General features: G+C 39.8%; 2 protein-coding genes and 3 long non-coding RNA genes across 5 annotated transcripts; all 5 read left to right on the forward strand.

The window, feature by feature from the left end:
* Positions 1-403: 403 nt before the first annotated feature.
* On the forward strand, positions 404-1,896 carry LOC142368559 (uncharacterized). The gene is made up of 3 exons (XR_012767377.1): positions 404-464; positions 742-837; positions 1,774-1,896. It is a non-coding gene; the product is annotated as an uncharacterized LOC142368559 (long non-coding RNA).
* Positions 1,897-2,324: 428 nt separating this feature from the next.
* On the forward strand, positions 2,325-3,026 carry LOC142368558 (uncharacterized). Its single transcript, XR_012767376.1, has 2 exons — positions 2,325-2,369; positions 2,470-3,026. It is a non-coding gene; the product is annotated as an uncharacterized LOC142368558 (long non-coding RNA).
* Positions 3,027-4,680: 1,654 nt separating this feature from the next.
* Positions 4,681-7,651, forward strand: LOC142368515 (uncharacterized). The gene is made up of 3 exons (XR_012767365.1): positions 4,681-4,800; positions 5,126-5,221; positions 7,514-7,651. It is a non-coding gene; the product is annotated as an uncharacterized LOC142368515 (long non-coding RNA).
* Positions 7,652-10,274: 2,623 nt separating this feature from the next.
* Positions 10,275-13,625, forward strand: LOC142368663 (ubiquitin carboxyl-terminal hydrolase 2-like). The gene is made up of 10 exons (XM_075450866.1): positions 10,275-10,302; positions 10,404-10,477; positions 10,561-10,683; positions 11,018-11,113; positions 11,917-12,060; positions 12,148-12,276; positions 12,358-12,395; positions 12,473-12,507; positions 12,608-12,847; positions 13,573-13,625. The coding sequence occupies exons 1-10, from the start codon at positions 10,275-10,277 to the stop codon at positions 13,623-13,625; spliced, it is 960 nt and encodes a 319-aa protein (XP_075306981.1).
* Positions 13,626-17,510: 3,885 nt separating this feature from the next.
* On the forward strand, positions 17,511-19,507 carry LOC142368918 (putative E3 ubiquitin-protein ligase RNF144A). The gene is made up of 4 exons (XM_075451128.1): positions 17,511-17,654; positions 17,802-17,902; positions 18,542-18,697; positions 18,813-19,507. Exons 1-4 carry the CDS (start codon positions 17,567-17,569, stop codon positions 19,266-19,268), a joined length of 801 nt encoding a protein of 266 aa, XP_075307243.1. The 5' UTR covers positions 17,511-17,566; the 3' UTR covers positions 19,269-19,507.
* Positions 19,508-19,821: the final 314 nt, after the last annotated feature.

Here is a 19,821-nt window from a genome sequence, read left to right on the forward strand (position 1 = left end):
CGCAGCGGGGGGTAAGAAAATGTTCATAAATGATATTGCTCATATGGGATGTCATTCAGCTTCATGTCGAAAGAGGCGAACTATCCCTTTAAGTTACAGTGAGTTGTGCTAGTTTTCTGGATAAATGAAAACCAGCTTCAAGGATATTAAACTACAGATAAAGTTAATATTTTTTTCTCTAAAGTGGATGAACAGAGAGATGCTGCTGAGTGTTTCGAGAACATCCTGAGAAATGTGAGCACTCCTGGGGCATCACAGGTAAAGACTTCACATTAAATCTAACAGATCTGTTAGCATAATGATAGCATCATGCTAACAGGCTCTGTGTTGTCTTTATTCAGCTGTTTCAGGGACAGCTGACACACAACAGAAAATGCTCTAAATGCTGCTCTGAGACAAGCACTGATGATCCATTTTGGAGTCTCCCTCTTGAACTGGTGAAATCCAACAAAGACTACAAAGTGGTAAGATATCTGACATTACATTCATTTAGCAGATACATAAACATATATTTAAATATTGTTGATATTAATTATTATATATCTGCAGAAGGACAGCACACTGTTGATCAGATCACATTTACATAAGAAAATCACTTCTATTAGCATCTGAAATGTGTTCAATTTTGGAAGTAATTCATGTATTGATTGATAATTTCACTGTGTTTTGATCTAAGATGATAATCTGATTATTTAATTTTGTGGCAAATTTCAGAGAAAAGTAACTAAATGTGTTTTTCAGGTGGATGGTGTTGCTGAGTATTTCAGAGAGTCACATGTCAGAGGGTCAAACCAGCTGTTCTGTGATCATTGTGCTGCCAAAACTGATGCTACAGAGGTGAGTTCAGACTCATTATATTATTACACATGTTAGTATGAAGTGAACTTGATGATTTCAGAGTGGTAGCATTTAGAGTTCATTAAATTAATGTAATTTAACACAGGTTGAGTCTATTATAGGATTAAGTTTTGTCACATTATATGATTACATCACTTTTCTGTAAACTCTTCTCTGGTGTCCCACAGTAACACACACTTATTCAGACTCTGCAGATGTGCACACAGTCCTGTAGAAAGGACCTTTTCGGTCCCCTGTGCTGAAGCGTCCTATGCATGGGCATGTATTCAGTGTACAGTACATTGTTCAGGTGTGGATAACAGAGCTTCTTCTGCAAAGTCTCTCCTCTAAACAACCATCCATGTTGTCATGAGAGTGTTGCAACGGACCATTGTGGTGAAGAGGGATCTTAAAGCTTTTGATTCAGTGATCCATCTTTGTTCCACCCCTCACCGATGGTCACAGTGTTTGGGTAGCAGCTGAGAAAATGAGCCTTTCCACTGCATAAGACTCTTATTTACAATCAGCAAAAAGCTCTTATTGATGCATCTGTAAAATCAGGCATCTTTTTCAGTCTGAAGCTGAAAAAAAAGTGACTAAAAGTACAAAGGTTAAAGCTAAGTTTCAACGTGAGCAAACTGAACACAGAAAAACTGAATCTGTGTTCTACTTAACCTTCTTTGTACTAAGTGAACACTTAAAGCTCCGGTGTTGTTGCTGTGACGCTGTATGGACTTTGGGCCTGTGTCCTGACATCTTTGAACAAAGTATTTCTACATTCATCTTTCACATTTTGCAGCACTTTGATGTGGGAAGAATGTTCATAGTGTCTGAGTTCCTCATCTTACAGTGATGCTTTTATATCTGCTGTACTTCTTAAATGCTCAAAGTGAATCATAAATAAATCATTTTTCAATATTTGTGTGTTTTCATTAGAAATCTGAAGTGAAGCATCATCCAGAAATGTTGATGCTGCAGCTGAAAAGATTTAAGTTTGACAACATTTGCAGAAGATTTGTGAAAATCATACGTTATGTGGAGTTTCCCTACATGCTAGAGATGCCACATACAGGAGCTGAGGTACTTTACACTGAATATCTTTTTAATAATTCAGTATTATTTTGTTGCTGATTTCTGTCATTTTCTCTTCACTGGTTATCAGAGTGAGATCTATGAGCTGTATGCATTTGTGGAACATGATGGTACACCGAGTGGGGGACGTTACACTGTAAAAATCAAGACTCAGGATGATGGGAAGTGGTACAACTTCAGTGACTCTGCCGTCACATGTGTACGTGTTCAGTGCAACTTTAAAAAAATCAATGTTTAAGCACAAAATAAATAGTTGTTGTGAAACAAATGATCATTATTTTTATCTGCAGCTTTATTACCAGCCATTCCAAAAAGATATCACTGAGAGGTAACTTCTCATCTTTCTCTCCATTCACACATTTGCTGAATAAGACAATGAGCTCACCTTATTTTCACTCCCATCAGGTCCTGGGATGCTTACCTGCTGTTCTACAGGAAAGGTAAGATGATAAACCTTAAAGACAAGTTAGCTGCTGAGTTTCTGAGTGACTGTATGACCTGGTCTGAGTGGATCATCTGTGTTCTGGTTGATCTCTCTAGTTGCTGCTGCTGCAGAGACTTCTTCCACTTCTGAAGCCTTCAAGAAAGATACCAGAGACAAAAATAAGCAGCGTGTTCATGATGCAAAGACAACAGGAAACAAGGAAGTTGAGGGAGCAGCAGCAGGGAGTCAGGACAAGAAGAACAGAAGGGAAACTGAAGAGAAAAGAGGAGTGGATGTTAGAGGGGATCGAGGTGGAGGAAATAGTTTGGTAAAACAGGGAGATGAGAAGATCATGACAGGTCAAAAGAGAACAGGAGCTGAAAGGCCAGAGAAAAGTGACCTCAGTAATAATCAGACACTGAGAAGTGGAGGAGAGGATGAGGGTGCAACTAAGACTTTGACTCAGGGAAGCAGTGCAAGGTTCACTTCAGCCATCTCCAAAAACATTACCGGACACAGCAATGAGCAACATGGTCACAATGTAAAAACAGACAAAAATGATGGTGAGAGGGCAGCAGCTGGGAGTCAGGACGATGTGAACAGAGGGAAAACTGAAGAGAAAAGAGGAGTGAATGTTAGAGAGGCTCAAAACAGAGAGACTCGTGATGAAAAACAGAGAGATGAGGAGAAGATGAAGAGAGATCAAAGCACAAGTAGAGCTCAAATGCAGAAGATAAGTGACCTCAGTAATGATCAGAGAGGGAGCAGTGGAGGAGACGGTGTGGGTGCTGCAGACACTTTGACTCCAAACATCAGAGCAGGGTCTTCTTCAGAAGCCTCCAAATTCAACACCAGAGACAACAATGAGCAACATGTTCATGATGTTAAGGCTGGCAGAGAAACAACGAAGGGTGAGGAGTCATGAGGAATCCACACACATACATACATTCTGTCCTGCATCTGTTTTTGTTTCATCGTCAAACTTATCAGTTTGTCATTCATCTTTTAAAAACAGCGCTGCAGCTAACATGCATATCTGACACTTACTTCCATCAAGGCAAAAAGTACCACGGGCTGCACAACCAAGGAGCAACGTGCTACCTGAACAGCGTGCTGCAGGTGCTGTTCATGACCAAAGACTTCAGAGAAGCTGTGGAAAGGTTTGCTGTAAAACTCAGGCTCAGTAAAATGTTTCATTGAACCAAACAGAGATAACTGTTCACTTCTGTGTTTCTCACGTCTGATTGTGTTTCATTTCCATAGCAACCGCTGTGACGACCAGTCTCTTGATAAACAACTTAAAACTCTCTTTGAGGACTTGAAGGAACGTCCAGCTGAAACTAAAAACATCACAAAGAAGCTGGGCATCACCAGAGGTACAAGACATTCACCACACTCTGAAGGACCGATGATCGTTTCCTCAGTTTTGGGCTGAAAGAGAGACTTTATTTGTCAGGATGAATACATATCCTCAAAATCACATATCATCTCTATCATCAACATGACATTAACAGTTTCCTTTGGTTTGGTTCTTCCTCTCCTGTGTGAACATACTGAACTCAAACTGATCCACAGAATCATGAACAAAAGAAAATCATAGATAAAAACCAGTTCAGCCAGCAAGTTGTTCTGGATGAAGTTCCCTAAAGCAGTTCACAAAATATCTATTCAAAGTATCTAATTTAACTTTTTACCATCACTTAGAGTTTATAGTTGATAGACCATTTATATTAAATATACTATATTTAAAGCCATAATGTGTAATATTTCACGTTGTCTATTAACAAATTTGAGTCTTATCATTCACAAGTATTACCTCAATCGTTATTAATTACCTCCATCACAAAAGTGCAGTGTTCTTATATTCTTTATATTCAGCATACGAATGTACATAAGAGTGTTACACCCCAATTTTCCAATGTGGAAACGGAAAATGCGAAGCTGATGACATGTCCTTCTACAAATCCCGTAGTTTTAAAATGGCGGAGCGACATGGAGACATTCATTGTCCGTGAAATATTACACATTATAGCTTTAATATAGGAAAATATGTGAAATTTCCTTTAAGTTACAGTGAGTTGTGCTAGTTTTCTGGATTAATGAAAACCAGCTTCAAGGATATTAAACTACAGATAAAGTTAATATTTCATCCTCATTTCCTCTCAAGTGTATGAACAGAGAGATGCTGCTGAGTGTTTTGAGAACATCCTGAGAAATGTGAGCACTCCTGGGGCACCACAGGTATAGACTTCACATTAAATCTAACAGATCTGTTAGCATAATCATAGCATCATGCTAACAGGCTCTGTGTTGTTGTTATTCAGCTGTTTCAGGGACAGCTGACACACAAGAGCAAATGCTCTACATGTGGCACTGAGACGAGCACTGATGATCCATTTTGGAGTCTACCTCTTGAACTGGTGGGATCCGACAGAGACTACAAAGTGGTAAGATACCTGACAATACATTCACCCAGGGCAGGTTATCCATGCATCACAACACTGCAGTTGATCATCTTCAGTAAATTAGATCATTGACAGGATATACTGATGAGATGAACATAACATACATTGCTCAGTGAGGTCATCATATCCAGATAACTATTGGTTCAGTCACAGTTACATAAAACATCACTGACATTAGTTCCTGAAATCTGTCAAATTGTATTTAATGTTTCATTGAGAAATGCAGTTTGTTTTGATCTGAGAAAATAACATGATTTTTCAATCTTCTAACAAATTTCAGGGAAAAGTAACTAAATGTGTTTTTCAGGTGGATGGTGTTGCTGATTTCTTCAGTGAGGCGGATGTCAGTGGGCCAAACCAGCTGTTCTGTGATCGTTGTGACGCCAAATCTGATGCTACGATGGTAATTTGATGATTTTACTGTGATGTAAAAACAGAAGTTGAGTCTATTCCAGGATGAATATTTTGTCACATTATATTATTGTGTAGCTGTCTCTGTTTTAAGAGGGTTCCAGGTTCAACTCCCGACTGGGGCCTTTCTGTGTGGAGTTTGCATGTTCTCCCCGTGTATACGTGGGTTCTCTCCGGGTACTCTGACTTCCTCCCACCGTCCAAAAACATGCATGTTAGGTTAATTGGTGTCTCTTAAATTGTCCTTAGGAGTGAATGTGAGCGTGTGTGTGGTTGTTTGTCTCGTTTGTCTCTGTGTGGCCCTGTGATGGACTGGCGGCCTGTCCAGGGTGTACCCTCCCTCTCGCCCATTGACTGCTGGGATAGGCTCCAGCCCCTGCATGACCCGACCGACGGATTCAGCGGGTATAGAAAATGGATGGATGGATGGATGTCTCTGTTGTGCTGCAGAAAAGCAAATATGACATTTCTACAAAGTCTTCTCTGTGGTCCCACATTAACATTTGCACTGATCATTGTGATGAGACTGGCCAGCTGCTGCTTTCTGCTTCTGTTGCCATAGAAATAGTGGCACTAAAACAGGCTGATATCATCACTTTGTGTTCACATGTAATTAAAAAACTGTATCGCTGAAAATGTTTTCAAAATAGAAAAATAACATTGATACAGTGTCCTCAGCTGTTACACAAATAGTCTCTGTAAATAGATTCTGCATTTGAATATGCAGAATCTTTACGTAAGGCCGGGGTTCCCCTACCTCTGTCCTCAAGGAACAGCTCCCTGTGTCACACCGCAGTGAGGTCAAGCGGGTTTTTGTCTCGTCTCCATGTCATGTCTCGTCATTTCCTGTTTTATTTTGAAAGGTTAACTCTCCTCTCGTTTCAGGTCACTTGCCTTTCCTCTCGTGCTCCAGTCTGATTGTCATATGAATGATTCCACCTGTTCCCCGTTATCCCTGTGTGCATAGGAGTCTGCGTCTCCCCCCGTCTTGTGCCAGTGTGTCGTATCTGTCCGTTTCATGTGCATCACTCTCGCCTTTTTCCAAGCCTGACCACAGCCAAGTTTCTCGTATTGCCTTTCGGTATTTGCCTCTTCAAGAGAGATTTTTTGTTATTGATAAAGTTTGATAAATTAGTCCTGTCAAAGTTAACAGTGTAAGTTTATTTTTATAGCATTCTTGTTTTTCCTCCCAGTTGGAGTGATTTCTGCTTTGTAAATTTTCATAGAGTAGTGCCACCGTTTTTTAGGAGAGGTGATTTGTTTTTTCCTCCGTAGCAGGAGTGACGTTTAGTTAAAGTTAAAGTTTGATAGACCCTTTTGTTTGTTCCTCCGCATAGTGGAGTGATTTTGATTTCCCTGATAAATTTTCATAGATATACTTCTCTCATTTTGGGAGAAGTGTATTAATATATATATATATATATATATATATATGTATATATATAATATTTCTATAGCCTGATTTGTTTCTCTCTCTGGAGAGACTTTTGAACATCTGCTCCTAAAATAAAAGCTTTGGATATACATCTCCTGCTCCTGCGTCCTCCATTCCCTGGGTGTGACACCCTGCATGTTTTCCATGTTTCTTTGCTTCAACGCAACTGATTCCAATGAATGAGTCTTCACCAGCCTTCTACAGAGCTTAAAGAGCTTGCCCATTCATTTAAATCAGCTGTGTTGGAGCAGGGAAAAATGGAAACATGCAGTCTGTTATACACCAGAAGCTTTCTTTTTATTAAATGGCTGACAGCTAATAATAATCACATTTCATTAGCTTTATTTATATATGTGTTTGCATTCAGTTAATGAACAGCTCAGCAATGATACCTACAACAGGAGTGATATCGCTTTCCTTTTTGTTCAAGATATTCTGTCCTTTTTCACCTGTTAGTTTGCTTCCTGTCTTTGTTTCATCAGTTCCTTCATATTTGCATTCTCAGTCTAGCTTTCTGACCATTTTATTGATTCCTGATTTTTCTATGTTTTGGATTATTGTGATGCTTTAAACTTTATTTTGACTGTTAGGTCTGTTTGTGTCTGCACTAATCACTGCATTTGACTCCAGCCCGTCTATCAAAGTTTGAATTTAGGATTGTAATCTGTTATTAAGATATCTGCTGGCGTCACTGGATGGTCAGAAATGATGAATTATAAAATTATAGCACGGCCCCACTGCATGCATAACCCTGCATATAGTTATGTTTCCCCTGTACTTACCCACCTAAAGTGTAACTACAGATTGGAATCCTTTTTTAAATAACAATGTTGGTGTTTTTTCCATTAGAAATTTGAAATAAAGCATCATCCAGAGGTTTTGACACTGATGTTGAAGAGATTCAAGTTTGACTACACTTACATGAACTATGTGAAAGTTAATCAAAGTGTGGTGACTCCCTGCAAACTAGAGATACCACCAAGTGGAGCTCAGGTATTTCATACTTAATACTTTACATTTATTCTTTTTTTTTTTTGGTTCCTGTTGCTGATTTCTATCATTTTCTCTTCACTGATTATCAGAGTCAGACATATGAGCTGTATGCATTTGTGGAACATGCTGGTGAACTGAAACATGGACATTACACAGTAACAATCCGGTCCCAGGATGATGGGAAGTGGTACAGGTTCAATGACTCTGCTGTCACATCGGTACGTGTTCAGTGTTACTGTTAAAAAATGATAAATGTGTCAGCACAGAGAAAAATAGTTGTTATGAAACAAATGATCATTCTTTTTATCTGCAGCTTTATTACCAATCATTCCAAGAGTATAAAACTCACAGGTATCTTCTGATCATTCTATTCCTTCATACATTTTCTGTAATTGAGAATGAGCTCACCTTATTTTCACTCCCATCAGGTCCTGGGGTGCTTACCTGCTGTTCTACAGGAAAGGTAAGATGATAAACCTTAAAGACAAGTTAGCTGCTGAGTTTCTGAGTGACTGTATGACCTGGTCTGAGTGGATCATCTGTGTTCTGGTTGATCTCTCTAGTTGCTGCTGCTGCAGAGACTTCTTCCACTTCTGAAGCCTTCAAGGAAGATACCAGAGACAAAAATAAGCAACAAGATCATGATGTTAAGGCTGGCAGAGAAACAACGAAGGGTGAGTCATGAGGAATCCACACATATACATTCATTCTGTCCTGCATCTGTTTTTGTTTCATCATCAAACTTATCAGTTTGTAGTAAATCTTTTAAAAACAGCGCTGCAGCTAACATGCATATCTGACACTTACTTCCATCAAGGCAAAAAGTACCACGGGCTGCACAACCAAGGAGCAACATGCTACCTGAACAGCGTGCTGCAGGTGCTGTTCATGACCAAAGACTTCAGAGAAGCTGTGGAAAGGTTTGCTGTAAAACTCAGGCTCAGTAAAATGTTTCATTGAACCAAACAGAGATAACTGTTCACTTCTGTGTTTCTCACGTCTGATTGTGTTTCATTTCCATAGCAACCGCTGTGACGATCAGTCTCTTGATAAACAACTTAAAACTCTCTTTGAGGACTTGAAGAAACGTCCAACCTACACTAACAACATCACAAAGAAGCTGGGCATCACCAGAGGTACAAGACATTCACCACACTCTGAAGGACCGATGATCGTTTCCTCAGTTTTGGGCTGAAAGAGAGACTTTATTTGTCAGGATGAATACATATCCTCAAAATCACATATCATCTCTATCATCAACATGACATTAACAGTTTCGTTTGGTTTGGTTCTTTCTCTCCTGTGTGAACAAAAGAAAATCATGGATAATAACTAGTTCAGCCAGCAAGTTGTTCTGGATGAAATTCCCTAAAGCAGTTCACAAAATAACTATTCAAAGTGTCTAATTTAACTTTTTACCATCACTTAGAGTTGATAGTTAAATACTTAAAACCATTTATATTAAATATTTCAGTGTTTCTCAATTCCAGTCCTCGGGATCCACTGCCCTGCATGTTTTCGATGTTTCCCTCCTCCAGCACACCTGATCAAATGATCAACTCGTCATCAAGCTCTGCAGTGGCCTGATCAGAAGCCATTCATTTGAAACAGGTGTGCTGGAGGAGGGAAACATCGAAAACATGCAGGGCAGTGGATCCCGAGGACCGGAATTGAGAGACACTGAAATATAGGAAAATATGTGAAATTTCCTTTAAAGGGGAACTCCGGGGCATTTGAAGCGTGTTTCCATTGCTAGAGGTTGTCAAATACTGATAGTAGGACACAGAGAGGTCCAGATCTGTGCTCCCTGTGTGGAGATCGCTCTGTCCGCACAGCATGTCATGCGAGGCTAATACGTGGTGGCTAAGGGGCGAGCGCTAACCCTTCCACGTAAAACAACAACTTGCACACTGCAGAAACGTCACACCACTTTATAACCCATCCGACAATAAAGTCACAAGCCTTACCATCAAAACCATATGCATGGTTCTCACATTACTGGCATGGGGACGTTACAAAACAACTTTATAAACAGCATGTAACTCACCGGCTGGTTGTAGGCTCGCGCATGTGAAAGCCCAAAAGAGTCGATGGAGAATAATCCCATATACAAAACAATTATCTTCTCTAGAAAAACTGCGTTCAAGTATTTAAAACATTACAACAATACATGCCCAGTAATATTGTTATAATGTTTTAAATACTTGAACGCAGTTTTTCTAGAGAATATAATTGTTTTGTATATGGGATTATTCTCCATCGACTCTTTTGGGCTTTCACATGCGCGAGCCTACAACCAGCCGGTGAGTTACATGCTGTTTATAAAGTTGTTTTGTAACATCCCCATGCCAGTAATGTGAGAACCATGCATATGGTTTTGATGGTAAGGCTTGTGACTTTATTGTCGGATGGGTTATAAAGTGGTGTGACGTTTCTGCAGTGTGCAAGTTGTTGTTTTACGTGGAAGGGTTAGCGCTTGCCCCTTAGCCACCACGTATTAGCCTCGCATGACATGCTGTGCGGACAGAGCGATCTCCACACAGGGAGCGCAGATACGCACCTCTCTGTGTCCTACTATCACTATTTGACAACCTCTAGCAATGGAAACACGCTTCAAATGCCCCGGAGTTCCCCTTTAAGTTACAGTGAGTTGTGCTAGTTTTCTGGATAAATGAAAACCAGCTTCAAGGATATTAAACTACAGATAAAGTTAATATTTCATCCTCCTCATTTTTATCCTCTCAAGTGGATGAACAGAGTGAGGCTGCTGAGTGTTTTGAGAACATCCTGAGAAATGTGAGCACTCCTGGGGCATCACAGGTAAAGACTTCACATTAAATCTAACAGATCTGTTAGCGTAATGATAGCATCATGCTAACAGGCTCTGTGTTGTTGTTATTCAGCTGTTTCAGGGACAGCTGACACACAAGAGCAGATGCTCTACATGTGGCACTGAGACGAGCACTGATGATCCATTTTGGAGTCTACCTCTTGAACTGGTGGGATCCGACAGAGACTACAAAGTGGTAAGATATCTGACTTTACATTCACCCAGGGCAGGTTTATCCATCCATCACAACACTGCAGTCGATCATCTTCAGTAAATTAGATCATTGACAGGATATACTGATGAGACTGAACATAACATACATTGCTCAGTGAGGTCATCATATCCAGATAACTATTGGTTCAGTCACAGTTACATAAAACATCACTGACATTAGTTCCTGAAATCTGTCAAATTGTGAAAGTATGAATGTTTCATTGAGAAATGCAGTTTGTTTTGATCTGAGGAAATAACCAGATTTTTTTAAATATTCTAACAAATTTCAGGGAAAAGTAACTAAATGTGTTTTTCAGGTGGATGGTGTTGCTGATTTCTTCAGAGAGTCACATGTCAGTGGGCCAAACCAGCTGTTCTGTGATCGTTGTGACGCCAAATCTGATGCTACGATGGTAATTTGATGATTTTACTGTGATGTAAAAACAGAAGTTGAGTCTATTCCTGGATGAATATTTTGTCACATTATATTATTGTGTAACTGTCTCTGTTATGCTGCAGAAAAGCAAATATGACATTTCTACAAAGTCTTCTCTGTTGTCCCACAGTAACATTTGCACTGATCATTGTGATGAGACTGGCCAGCTGCTGCTTTCTGCTTCTGTTGCCATAGAAATAGTGGCACTAAAACAGGCTGATATCATCACTTTGTGTTCACATGTAATTATAAAATCATATCGCTCAGTTATTCTTCAGAAACAGAAGTTTTTCCAACAATGCTCTTCAAACTGTGTGTCAAACACTGAGGAAGGGACACGATTTCTTTCACCAGAAGCTTTCTTTTTATTTAATGGCCGACAGTTAATGATAATTATATTAATGTTATTATTAGCTTTATTTATATATGTGTTTGCATTCAGTTAATGAACAGCTCAGCAACAATCACTACAACAGGAGTGATATCGCTTTCCTTTTTGTTGAAGATATTCTGTCCTTTTTCACCTGCTCGTTTGCTTCCTGTCTGTGTTTCATCAGTTCATTGCCTTTAATCATTTAAACTTTAAACCTTTTTTCCACTGTTAGGTCTGTTATGGTCCGATTAAGATGTGTTTGTTCATCTCAGATGACCAGAAAGGATTCAACCCCCACTGCATCCATTACCCTGCATATAGTTTAATGTCCACTGAACGTATTACTCGCCTGAAGAGAGCTACAAACTGTCATATTTTAATTCACAGTGTTTGTGTGTTTCCATTAGAAATTTGAAATAAAGCATCAACCAGAAGTTTTGATGCTGATGTTGAAGAGATTCAAGTTTGACTACGGTTACATGAACTATGTGAAGATGAATCACAGTGTGAGGATTCCCTACAAACTACAGATACCACCAAGTGGAGCTCAGGTACACTACAATGAATATCTTTTTAAAAATGTTGGATCGTCTTATTCCTTTTGCTGATTACTTTATTTTCTCTTCACTGATTATCAGAGTCAGACATATGAGCTGTATGCATTTGTGGAACATGTTGGTGAACTGAAATGTGGACGTTACACAGTAACAATCAGGTCCCAGGATGATGAGAAGTGGTACCACTTCAATGACAGTGAAGTCAGATTGGTAAGTTATTGTTTATGTTTAATGCTTCATCAGAAAAAAATATATTCATCATTAAACACTTTTTCTGTTCTTGTTGAACAGCTCAGTTTCCAACCATTCCAATTGGATATCACTGAGAGGTAACTTCTCATCTTTCTCTCCATTCACACATTTGCTGAATAAGACAATGAGCTCACCTTATTTTCACTCCCATCAGGTCCCGGGATGCTTACCTGCTGTTCTACAGGAAAGGTAAGATGATAAACCTTAAAGACAAGTTAGCTGCTGAGTTTCTGAGTGACTGTATGACCTGGTCTGAGTGGATCATCTGTGTTCTGGTTGATCTCTCTAGTGGCTGCTGCAGAGACTTCTTCCACTTCTGAAGCCTTCAAGGAAGATACCAGAGACAAAAATAAGCAGCGTGATCATGATGCAAAGACAACAGGAAACAAGGCAGTTGAGGGAGCAGCAGCAGGGAGTCAGGACAAGATGGACAGAAGGGAAACTGAAAAGAAAAGACGAGTGAATGATAGAGGGGATCGAGGTGGAGGAAATAGTTTGGCAAAACAGGGAGATGAGAAGATCATGACAGGTAAAAAGAGAACAGGAGCTGAAATACCAGAGGAAAGTAACCTCAGTAATAATAAGATACCGAGAAGTGGAGGAGAGGATGAGGGTGCAACTAAGACTTTGACTCAGAGAAGCAGTGTAAAGTTGACTTTAACCATCTCCAAAAAAAATACCGGACACAGCAATGAGCTACAAGGTCACAATGTAAACACAACAGACAAAAATAATGATGAGAGGGCAGCAGCTGGGAGTCAGGACAATGTGAACAGAGGGAAAACTGAAGAGAAAAGAGGAGTGACTCAGAAAAGCAGAGAGACTTTTGATGAAAAACAGAGAGATGAGGAGAAGATGAAGAGAGATCAAAAGAGGGACGGAACTCAAATGAAGAGGATAAGTGACCTCTATTATGATCAGATACAGAGAAGTGGGGAACTGGTAGTCAGCGATACACCAAGACAACAAGAGCAACACAGAGAGATCAGCACTGCTCAGGACACATTCATGAAAAGAGACGAGGATCATTCAAGAAAGATGGAGCCTGTTTTAGACAGCTCACATAAATCAGAAGGTCAGAGTTCAGCAAAAAAATGTGAATTTGTTAAAACAGAGGTAAATGGAGATGAAGAGGTAAATTACTATAAACCAATGAGCGATAACTGTCAAATTAGAGGAGATGAGAATCAAAACAGCAAACTGGAGGACAGAAACGACATCAGTGACAACCTGAGACCCAGTCATTTTTCTCAGAGTGGAAATCAGAGTGCCAGCCCTCCAGTGAGGGCAGACCTGACATCCCATGATACTACTCACAGTGATGGGAACACAGAGGAAGCAGGTGTGAGAGCAGAATCTGATCCAAAGGCAGGCGATGTCGATCATTTGACCAGTGGTCTTGAAAAGTTAAGTTTGGAAGATCAGTCGATGCCAGTGGGGGTCACAGACAAAAACAAAACTGGAGGAAGAGACACAATTGCTAGTGTTGAAAAAACGTCACAAGTCGAGAATGAAAACTCGTGTCTGTACTCGTCTGACGCTTTCATTACTTACATGTAAGTAACTGATCAGATTTTAGAGTCAGAATGAGACAAAGAGGAAATTTAACCCACAAGATACTTAAATACTTTAGATGTGTTTTCAGAGTTGTCAGACCTTTTAGCATCACTGGCATCATTTGTTTCTTTTATTTCCTTAGGTTCATGTGTTGAGTTTCTATTGATTTCATTGGGATCTTTTTCAGTTTGGTTGACGACATTGAACTCTTTTCTATAATTATGCTGTCCATCCCTTCCTATTTGCCAGACGACTGTACATCTCCCAAGGGAGATGATTTTAAGTATCCATTACATACGTAAAGAAGAGAAATGATTCATTCATTTGAGACTATTCCTCCTGTAACAGATAATTCTAAGTAAACTGCAGCTGTTATTTGAGTCTGTGAGGACATTTAATTTCACATAAATGTTGTAGATGTTTTGTGTTTTCATTTATTTCTATGTTTTATTTTTCTGTCATGGATGAAAAAAGACTTTTGGCTTCAGTACCATCCAATGACGGTTGTTAAAAAAGACTTGCTGAGCATTTTTATTTACACATTTTAGAAAAAACAATCAGTTACGTGTTCGCTTTTATTTCTCTAATTTCATTAGTGTGAATGTGATGAATAAATATCTACTTAAATCTCTCGCTTGTGTATTTTGTTTGAGTTTAATATCCCAAATTGAAGCAAATCATAACGTGTTTTTCACTTAGATCAGTAAATGTGCATCAGATTTAACAGACGACACCAGCAGTGCCGGCACATGGATTGTCATCATCACAGAACAGAAACAGAACAGAGCTGAGACCCATCAGCTTTGTTACTGCAAACACAAAACTGCACATGCTTACTCTGGATGTTTTTATTATTATTTCATGAGGATCAATCTGAGAACTGCAGATTGCTTGGCTTCACTGACCAAATCAACACAGTAACTGGCTACATCCTGGGATCAATCAAGGAAAAGTCAGCGACTCATTTACTCCAGTAGCAGAGTTAAAGGGACAGTTCGCCTCTTTTGACATGAAGCTGTATGACATCCCATATTAGCAATATCGTTTATGAACATCTTCTTACCCCCTGCTGCGTCCTGTGAGCCGAGTTCCAGCCTCGTTTTGGTGTTCAGAAGGTAGTCCGGCTAGTTGGCTGGGGCCACAAAAATACGGTCTACACAGCACGCAGTGATACGAAGGGAAAGAAAATAGGTGAGGTCTGACTTTTCCTGTGACCCAGCAAGGTCACCCCAAGGAAAGAGTGCAAAAACTCCGGTTGTAGACTTTATTTTTCTCCTTGGTCTGCTGGTTGATCATAAAGTCGGGCTTGTCGGGTCCCAGCTCCTTAATCCGGATTTTCTCCTCCACTGTCTTTCTTGCAAACGGGTAGATAAATAAGGATCTCACCGAATTCGGTGGAAGCTGCAGCTTGCTCATGAGGTTTGTCATCATCCGGCTGATTTACCGCGCTGCACAAACCTTTTAAACCTGAAATCTGCTGCTGGGGGGATATAATCAGCAGATGGGAGGGGGTGCGGCCGCACATCTATGTCCACATCCCATATGTTCAAGTCCTGTGAGAGCTGCTTAAAGAGTTTAAATGTCTCCAGGTTTTAGAGGCCAAAGTAAAGAGGGAAAAGCTTTAAGTTGGAAACTTTCATTCTCTGATTTAATGGCTCTAACTGTGACTGAGCAGCTTTTACTTTGTCAAGCTGAGGGATCAAAGCTCTTAGAAGGGCAGGTTGTTCAGAGCAGGCTGGGGTTTTTAAGCCAAAATGAAAAGAGAACCTTTAGGATTCAACCTTTCAGTGTGTAGTTGAACAGCTCAGGCTGTTGGCTGAAAGCTTTCAGCCTCCGAGAACGTGGAAACTATGATCACAGGACTTTTAAAGTTCAACAAAGGAGCTCAGAAAGAGAAGCTCAGGATGATGGGAAACTGTCTGGGGTTGGAATCATCATGGATTCAATTCCCTCAATTACTCTGTGGACTTCCAGGTTTTGTTCTTTAAGGAATCTAATCATCATTTCTTTCAGGGATAGAGACCAACAATCAAAGGTTTGTGTGAAAGCATTGAAGAGCAAATAACTCAGACTGATAGAACAGTGGGGTGGTGTTTGGGAGAGTGGGGGATCAAAGCCCCCACAAGCTGGCGATGATCTTTTTGTGCACACCAGCTTCCTCTGTGCCCTGCGAGAGGATTTGATTTGATTTGAAATGTATCCCATGCAGTAATTTTAGCTTCATAAGCACCCCCCCTCACTTTATACTTATTATTCACAATGTAACACAAGCACTTCTCACAGAAATCACAAATTGTTTTGTTTTACGCTTTTTATTTTGTACATATTAAAGTGTAACAAGGACAAGGAGGCCGGTTGAAGCAGATGATACTTGCAGTGCACCATCAGATGAAGCTGTTCTGTGTTCTGTGTGGTTTCAAAGCCCCGAAACTTCAGTTCATTTTCTGGCACAATCAGATGAACCCTGTGGAAGCTTCATGAGGCTTCAGCTGCCATCCCTACAGAGGATCACTCCACCTGGAGGAAAAACAAAGAAGCTATGAAACTTATTCTATATCTTAGCAAATCTGTGGTAAAAAAAAAAAAATTCAAGAACAAAAAAACTCTCTTAAAGAGGAATCAAACCAGAAGGGTTGCTTAGATCGAGGCTTTAACAAGGACTTGGAATGGCCAGAGACTAGAGACTGGGACACGAGAGGAAGAGCAAGTGACCTGAAACCAGAGGAGAGTTAATCTTTCAAAATAAAACAGGAAATGACGAGACATGACATGGAGACGAGACAAAAACAAACAAACCTTGACCTCACCGCGGTGTGACAAGTAAGCGATTTTATTTTCCCAAGTGGGCAGCTTCAACAAGCGGCGTTTATTAATTACTATCATTATATTAGACCAAGTATCAACCAAAAAAATTCTCTTTCTATGAGTAATTTCAGACGAAAGACAAGTGTTTTATCATAAATGGTGCTTGTAAAAAAAGAGCTCAGCAACAATAAGAATACATCAAGAATCAAGAATCTTTATTCTCACAATGCAGGCATAATGAAATTCAGTTCAGGAGCTGTTGGCTTGGGATACACAAACATATATAAGGCACACAGTATAAAGATATCTAAGTTATACAAAAAAATAATAAAAATAGTAAAAGTTCAAGTAAAAAGTTACAGTGCAATCCTATTGTTTTGTGACTTTATTGCACATGTTGCAGCTACGATAGCGGGAATTGGTTCACCTTTATTAATTCACTTAATTTTCTTGAGGGATTACATTTTTTTTAGTGTTTTCCAATAGACCATATGTACCTAATTTACCGCACTTACTCTAGCACTAGTTATGCTTTTAGCTGTTTGGTTTTGGAAGGAAATGCAATTTCTTGTGACCTGAAGTTCTTATTGTAAGTCGCGTCTGCAAAATGACCGTAATGTAATGTAATTTAATGTAATGTAATGTAATGTAATGATGCAATTCCTGAAACACTCTCACGTTCACATGTTGCGCACCAGAGCGCGTGTGTCCACAGACCTGTTTCTGCCGCTTTCACCGGTTCGTTCAGATTTGAGGAGTTTGAGGAAAGTCACGTGACCTGCTGTGGAAACTGAGCGGAAACGAAATCGAAAGCGTTTGTCAGATGAGACTCGCCTGCGGCTGGAGTGCGTGTTGTTTGACAGGAGAAATAAAGCAAATACTCAAGATGAACTCAAAACTGTCAACTTCGGAGAAATGTTACGACCCCCGCGACCCCACTCTGAGGTTTACGGACAAAGAGGATGAATTAGACTGTAAGTAACTCTTTATTCTTTTTACAAAAACGTGTGGGTTTGTAATTTAGATGACCGCATTGTTTTGGGGGAGAAATATTTACATTGATCGTCTTTAAATTGTCTTAAATAGCTCATTTATGTCTCTGTTTCATTTGTTTTTCTCAGTTCTGTGTGAAGACTTCGCGTCTCGCAGAGCTCTGATGTCTTGCGGCCACGCTGTGACTCCAATCTCTCTCACCAACTGGTGCCGCAAACTGCTGGAAAACGTGAGTTATTATTCATCCCTGAGTGTGTTTTTAGTTCTGTACACTTTTCTACATTTCTTCACACAATTTTACATAAAACATCTGCACATTTCATACAAGTCCGACAGCTACATTCAGAGGATCCAAATACGCGCGTGGGACCAAAATGATTATAGTCACGTCATTCACATATAACAGTGTTCATTAGACATAAGTTACAGCAGACAACTTAAAGAGTTAATCTTTGAATGCTGCTTTTAAAGTCAGAGCTTTGAATGAATAACTTGAGAGTTTTTCAGGGAGGGCTGGACTGTGCATCCAGTCTCAACTGTTCAGCAACACTTCAGGGGAGCAGAGTTGTTCTTATCAGCAACGTTTTTGCTTTTTCTTCATTACATCCAAATATAACAGATAAAATACAATAATCAGTGAATAAATTATTCTAATTTGGGGCATGAAGCTCTCTTATCTCTTGACAAGGGTTTGATTTGTTCTGCACATCTGTACACAATAGAACATTTTTACTAACGAATCATATCTCAAATGTTGTTTTATGCAGATCTTGATGTTGACATTGTTGGTTGACAGCAACGTTTGTGGCATTAACTGTCTTGTTTCTATCTATTCTGATGAGTAATTCTTTTCAATATTTCCCTGAAGGGTGAAAGCAGATTTGTCTGTGGCCAGTTTGGTTGTACTGCAGAGTGGTCTTATGTGGAGGTTCGTAAAATGGCTCTCCTGACCGCTGAAGAAAGGGAGTTCTTTGAAAAAAACATGGGCTTCAATGCTGTCAAGATCTACTTTGACTCCAAACAGGTAAGATTCTGACTGAAAATGTTATATTTAAGCAGCTGAAGTTGGAAATCTGTTGAAAACATTACTTTGCAGGCTGATGAAATAGTGAGAACACATCCCTCTGTTTTCATCGCAGTGTCCTGAATGCAAATACACGGTGACAAGGAAGGATGAATCTGATTTAAGTGTCCGCTGCCAAGTCTGCACAGTAAGGAAAGGAGAGGCCTATGAATTCTGCTGGCAGTGTTTGAGGGAATGGAAGGGTCCGCGGTCACGAACGGATCGCTGTGAAAACGACGGCTGCTACAACGAGGCTCTAAAAACGCTGAAGACCTGTGCAAACATCACCTTTCAGTCTATTGAGGGAATCACTGGGTGTCCCTCCATCCGGGCCTGTCCCACCTGTGGCTTCATGCTGGAGCATAGCTCTAAAGAATGTAAAAACATTATATGTCCTCAATGTAAGGTGGAGTTTTGCTTTGTGTGCCTGAACATCACTCCTGATTGCCTACAAACTAGTACCCATTACAAACCGTGCAGCAGCGGTGTTGCTCCTCGACAGACCACCATACCTGTGTGGCAGAGGAAGTGATGCCACACAGGTGCCGAGCACCAGGCTGCGGGCTTCACTCGATTTGGGGTCTTTTTTTAAGCACTGCTCGTTTCACTTGCTGTAATTTGTCTTTTGCTGATTTTCAAAATCTGATAAGATGTCTTCATAGAAACTTCTATCTGTCAAATTTAATGATCTTTGTCAGAAATATTCTGTTGCTCGTGTGCTTTAATCAAATACAACCTTGCTGTTCTTCCAAACCAATAAAAGCTAAGCTATAAAACATCCAAATCACTTGCATAAGTTATTTTAGTTGAATAAAAGTTACATCTATTGATTAAAGAAACATGTCCAGAAAGCCGGATGGTGGTCTGTATATCTTTTTAAAAATGTTTTTTTAGGTGGTCTGTACATTAATCTAATGAAAATGTTTCCTGTTGACATATACAAATTCATCATGCGATGGCGCTTTTATAGCAATGTGTGTGCAGTCGATAACTCCGATGACATTAGGAAAACCGGCTCTCGCTGTAAATTGTGCTTTAATGTTGGCCTGTTCTTCATTTTATGGGAGTTTGATATACGTGGCTGA

This window comes from Odontesthes bonariensis, chromosome 19, assembly GCF_027942865.1.
Source record: "Odontesthes bonariensis isolate fOdoBon6 chromosome 19, fOdoBon6.hap1, whole genome shotgun sequence".
Lineage (NCBI taxonomy): Eukaryota > Metazoa > Chordata > Actinopteri > Atheriniformes > Atherinopsidae > Odontesthes > Odontesthes bonariensis.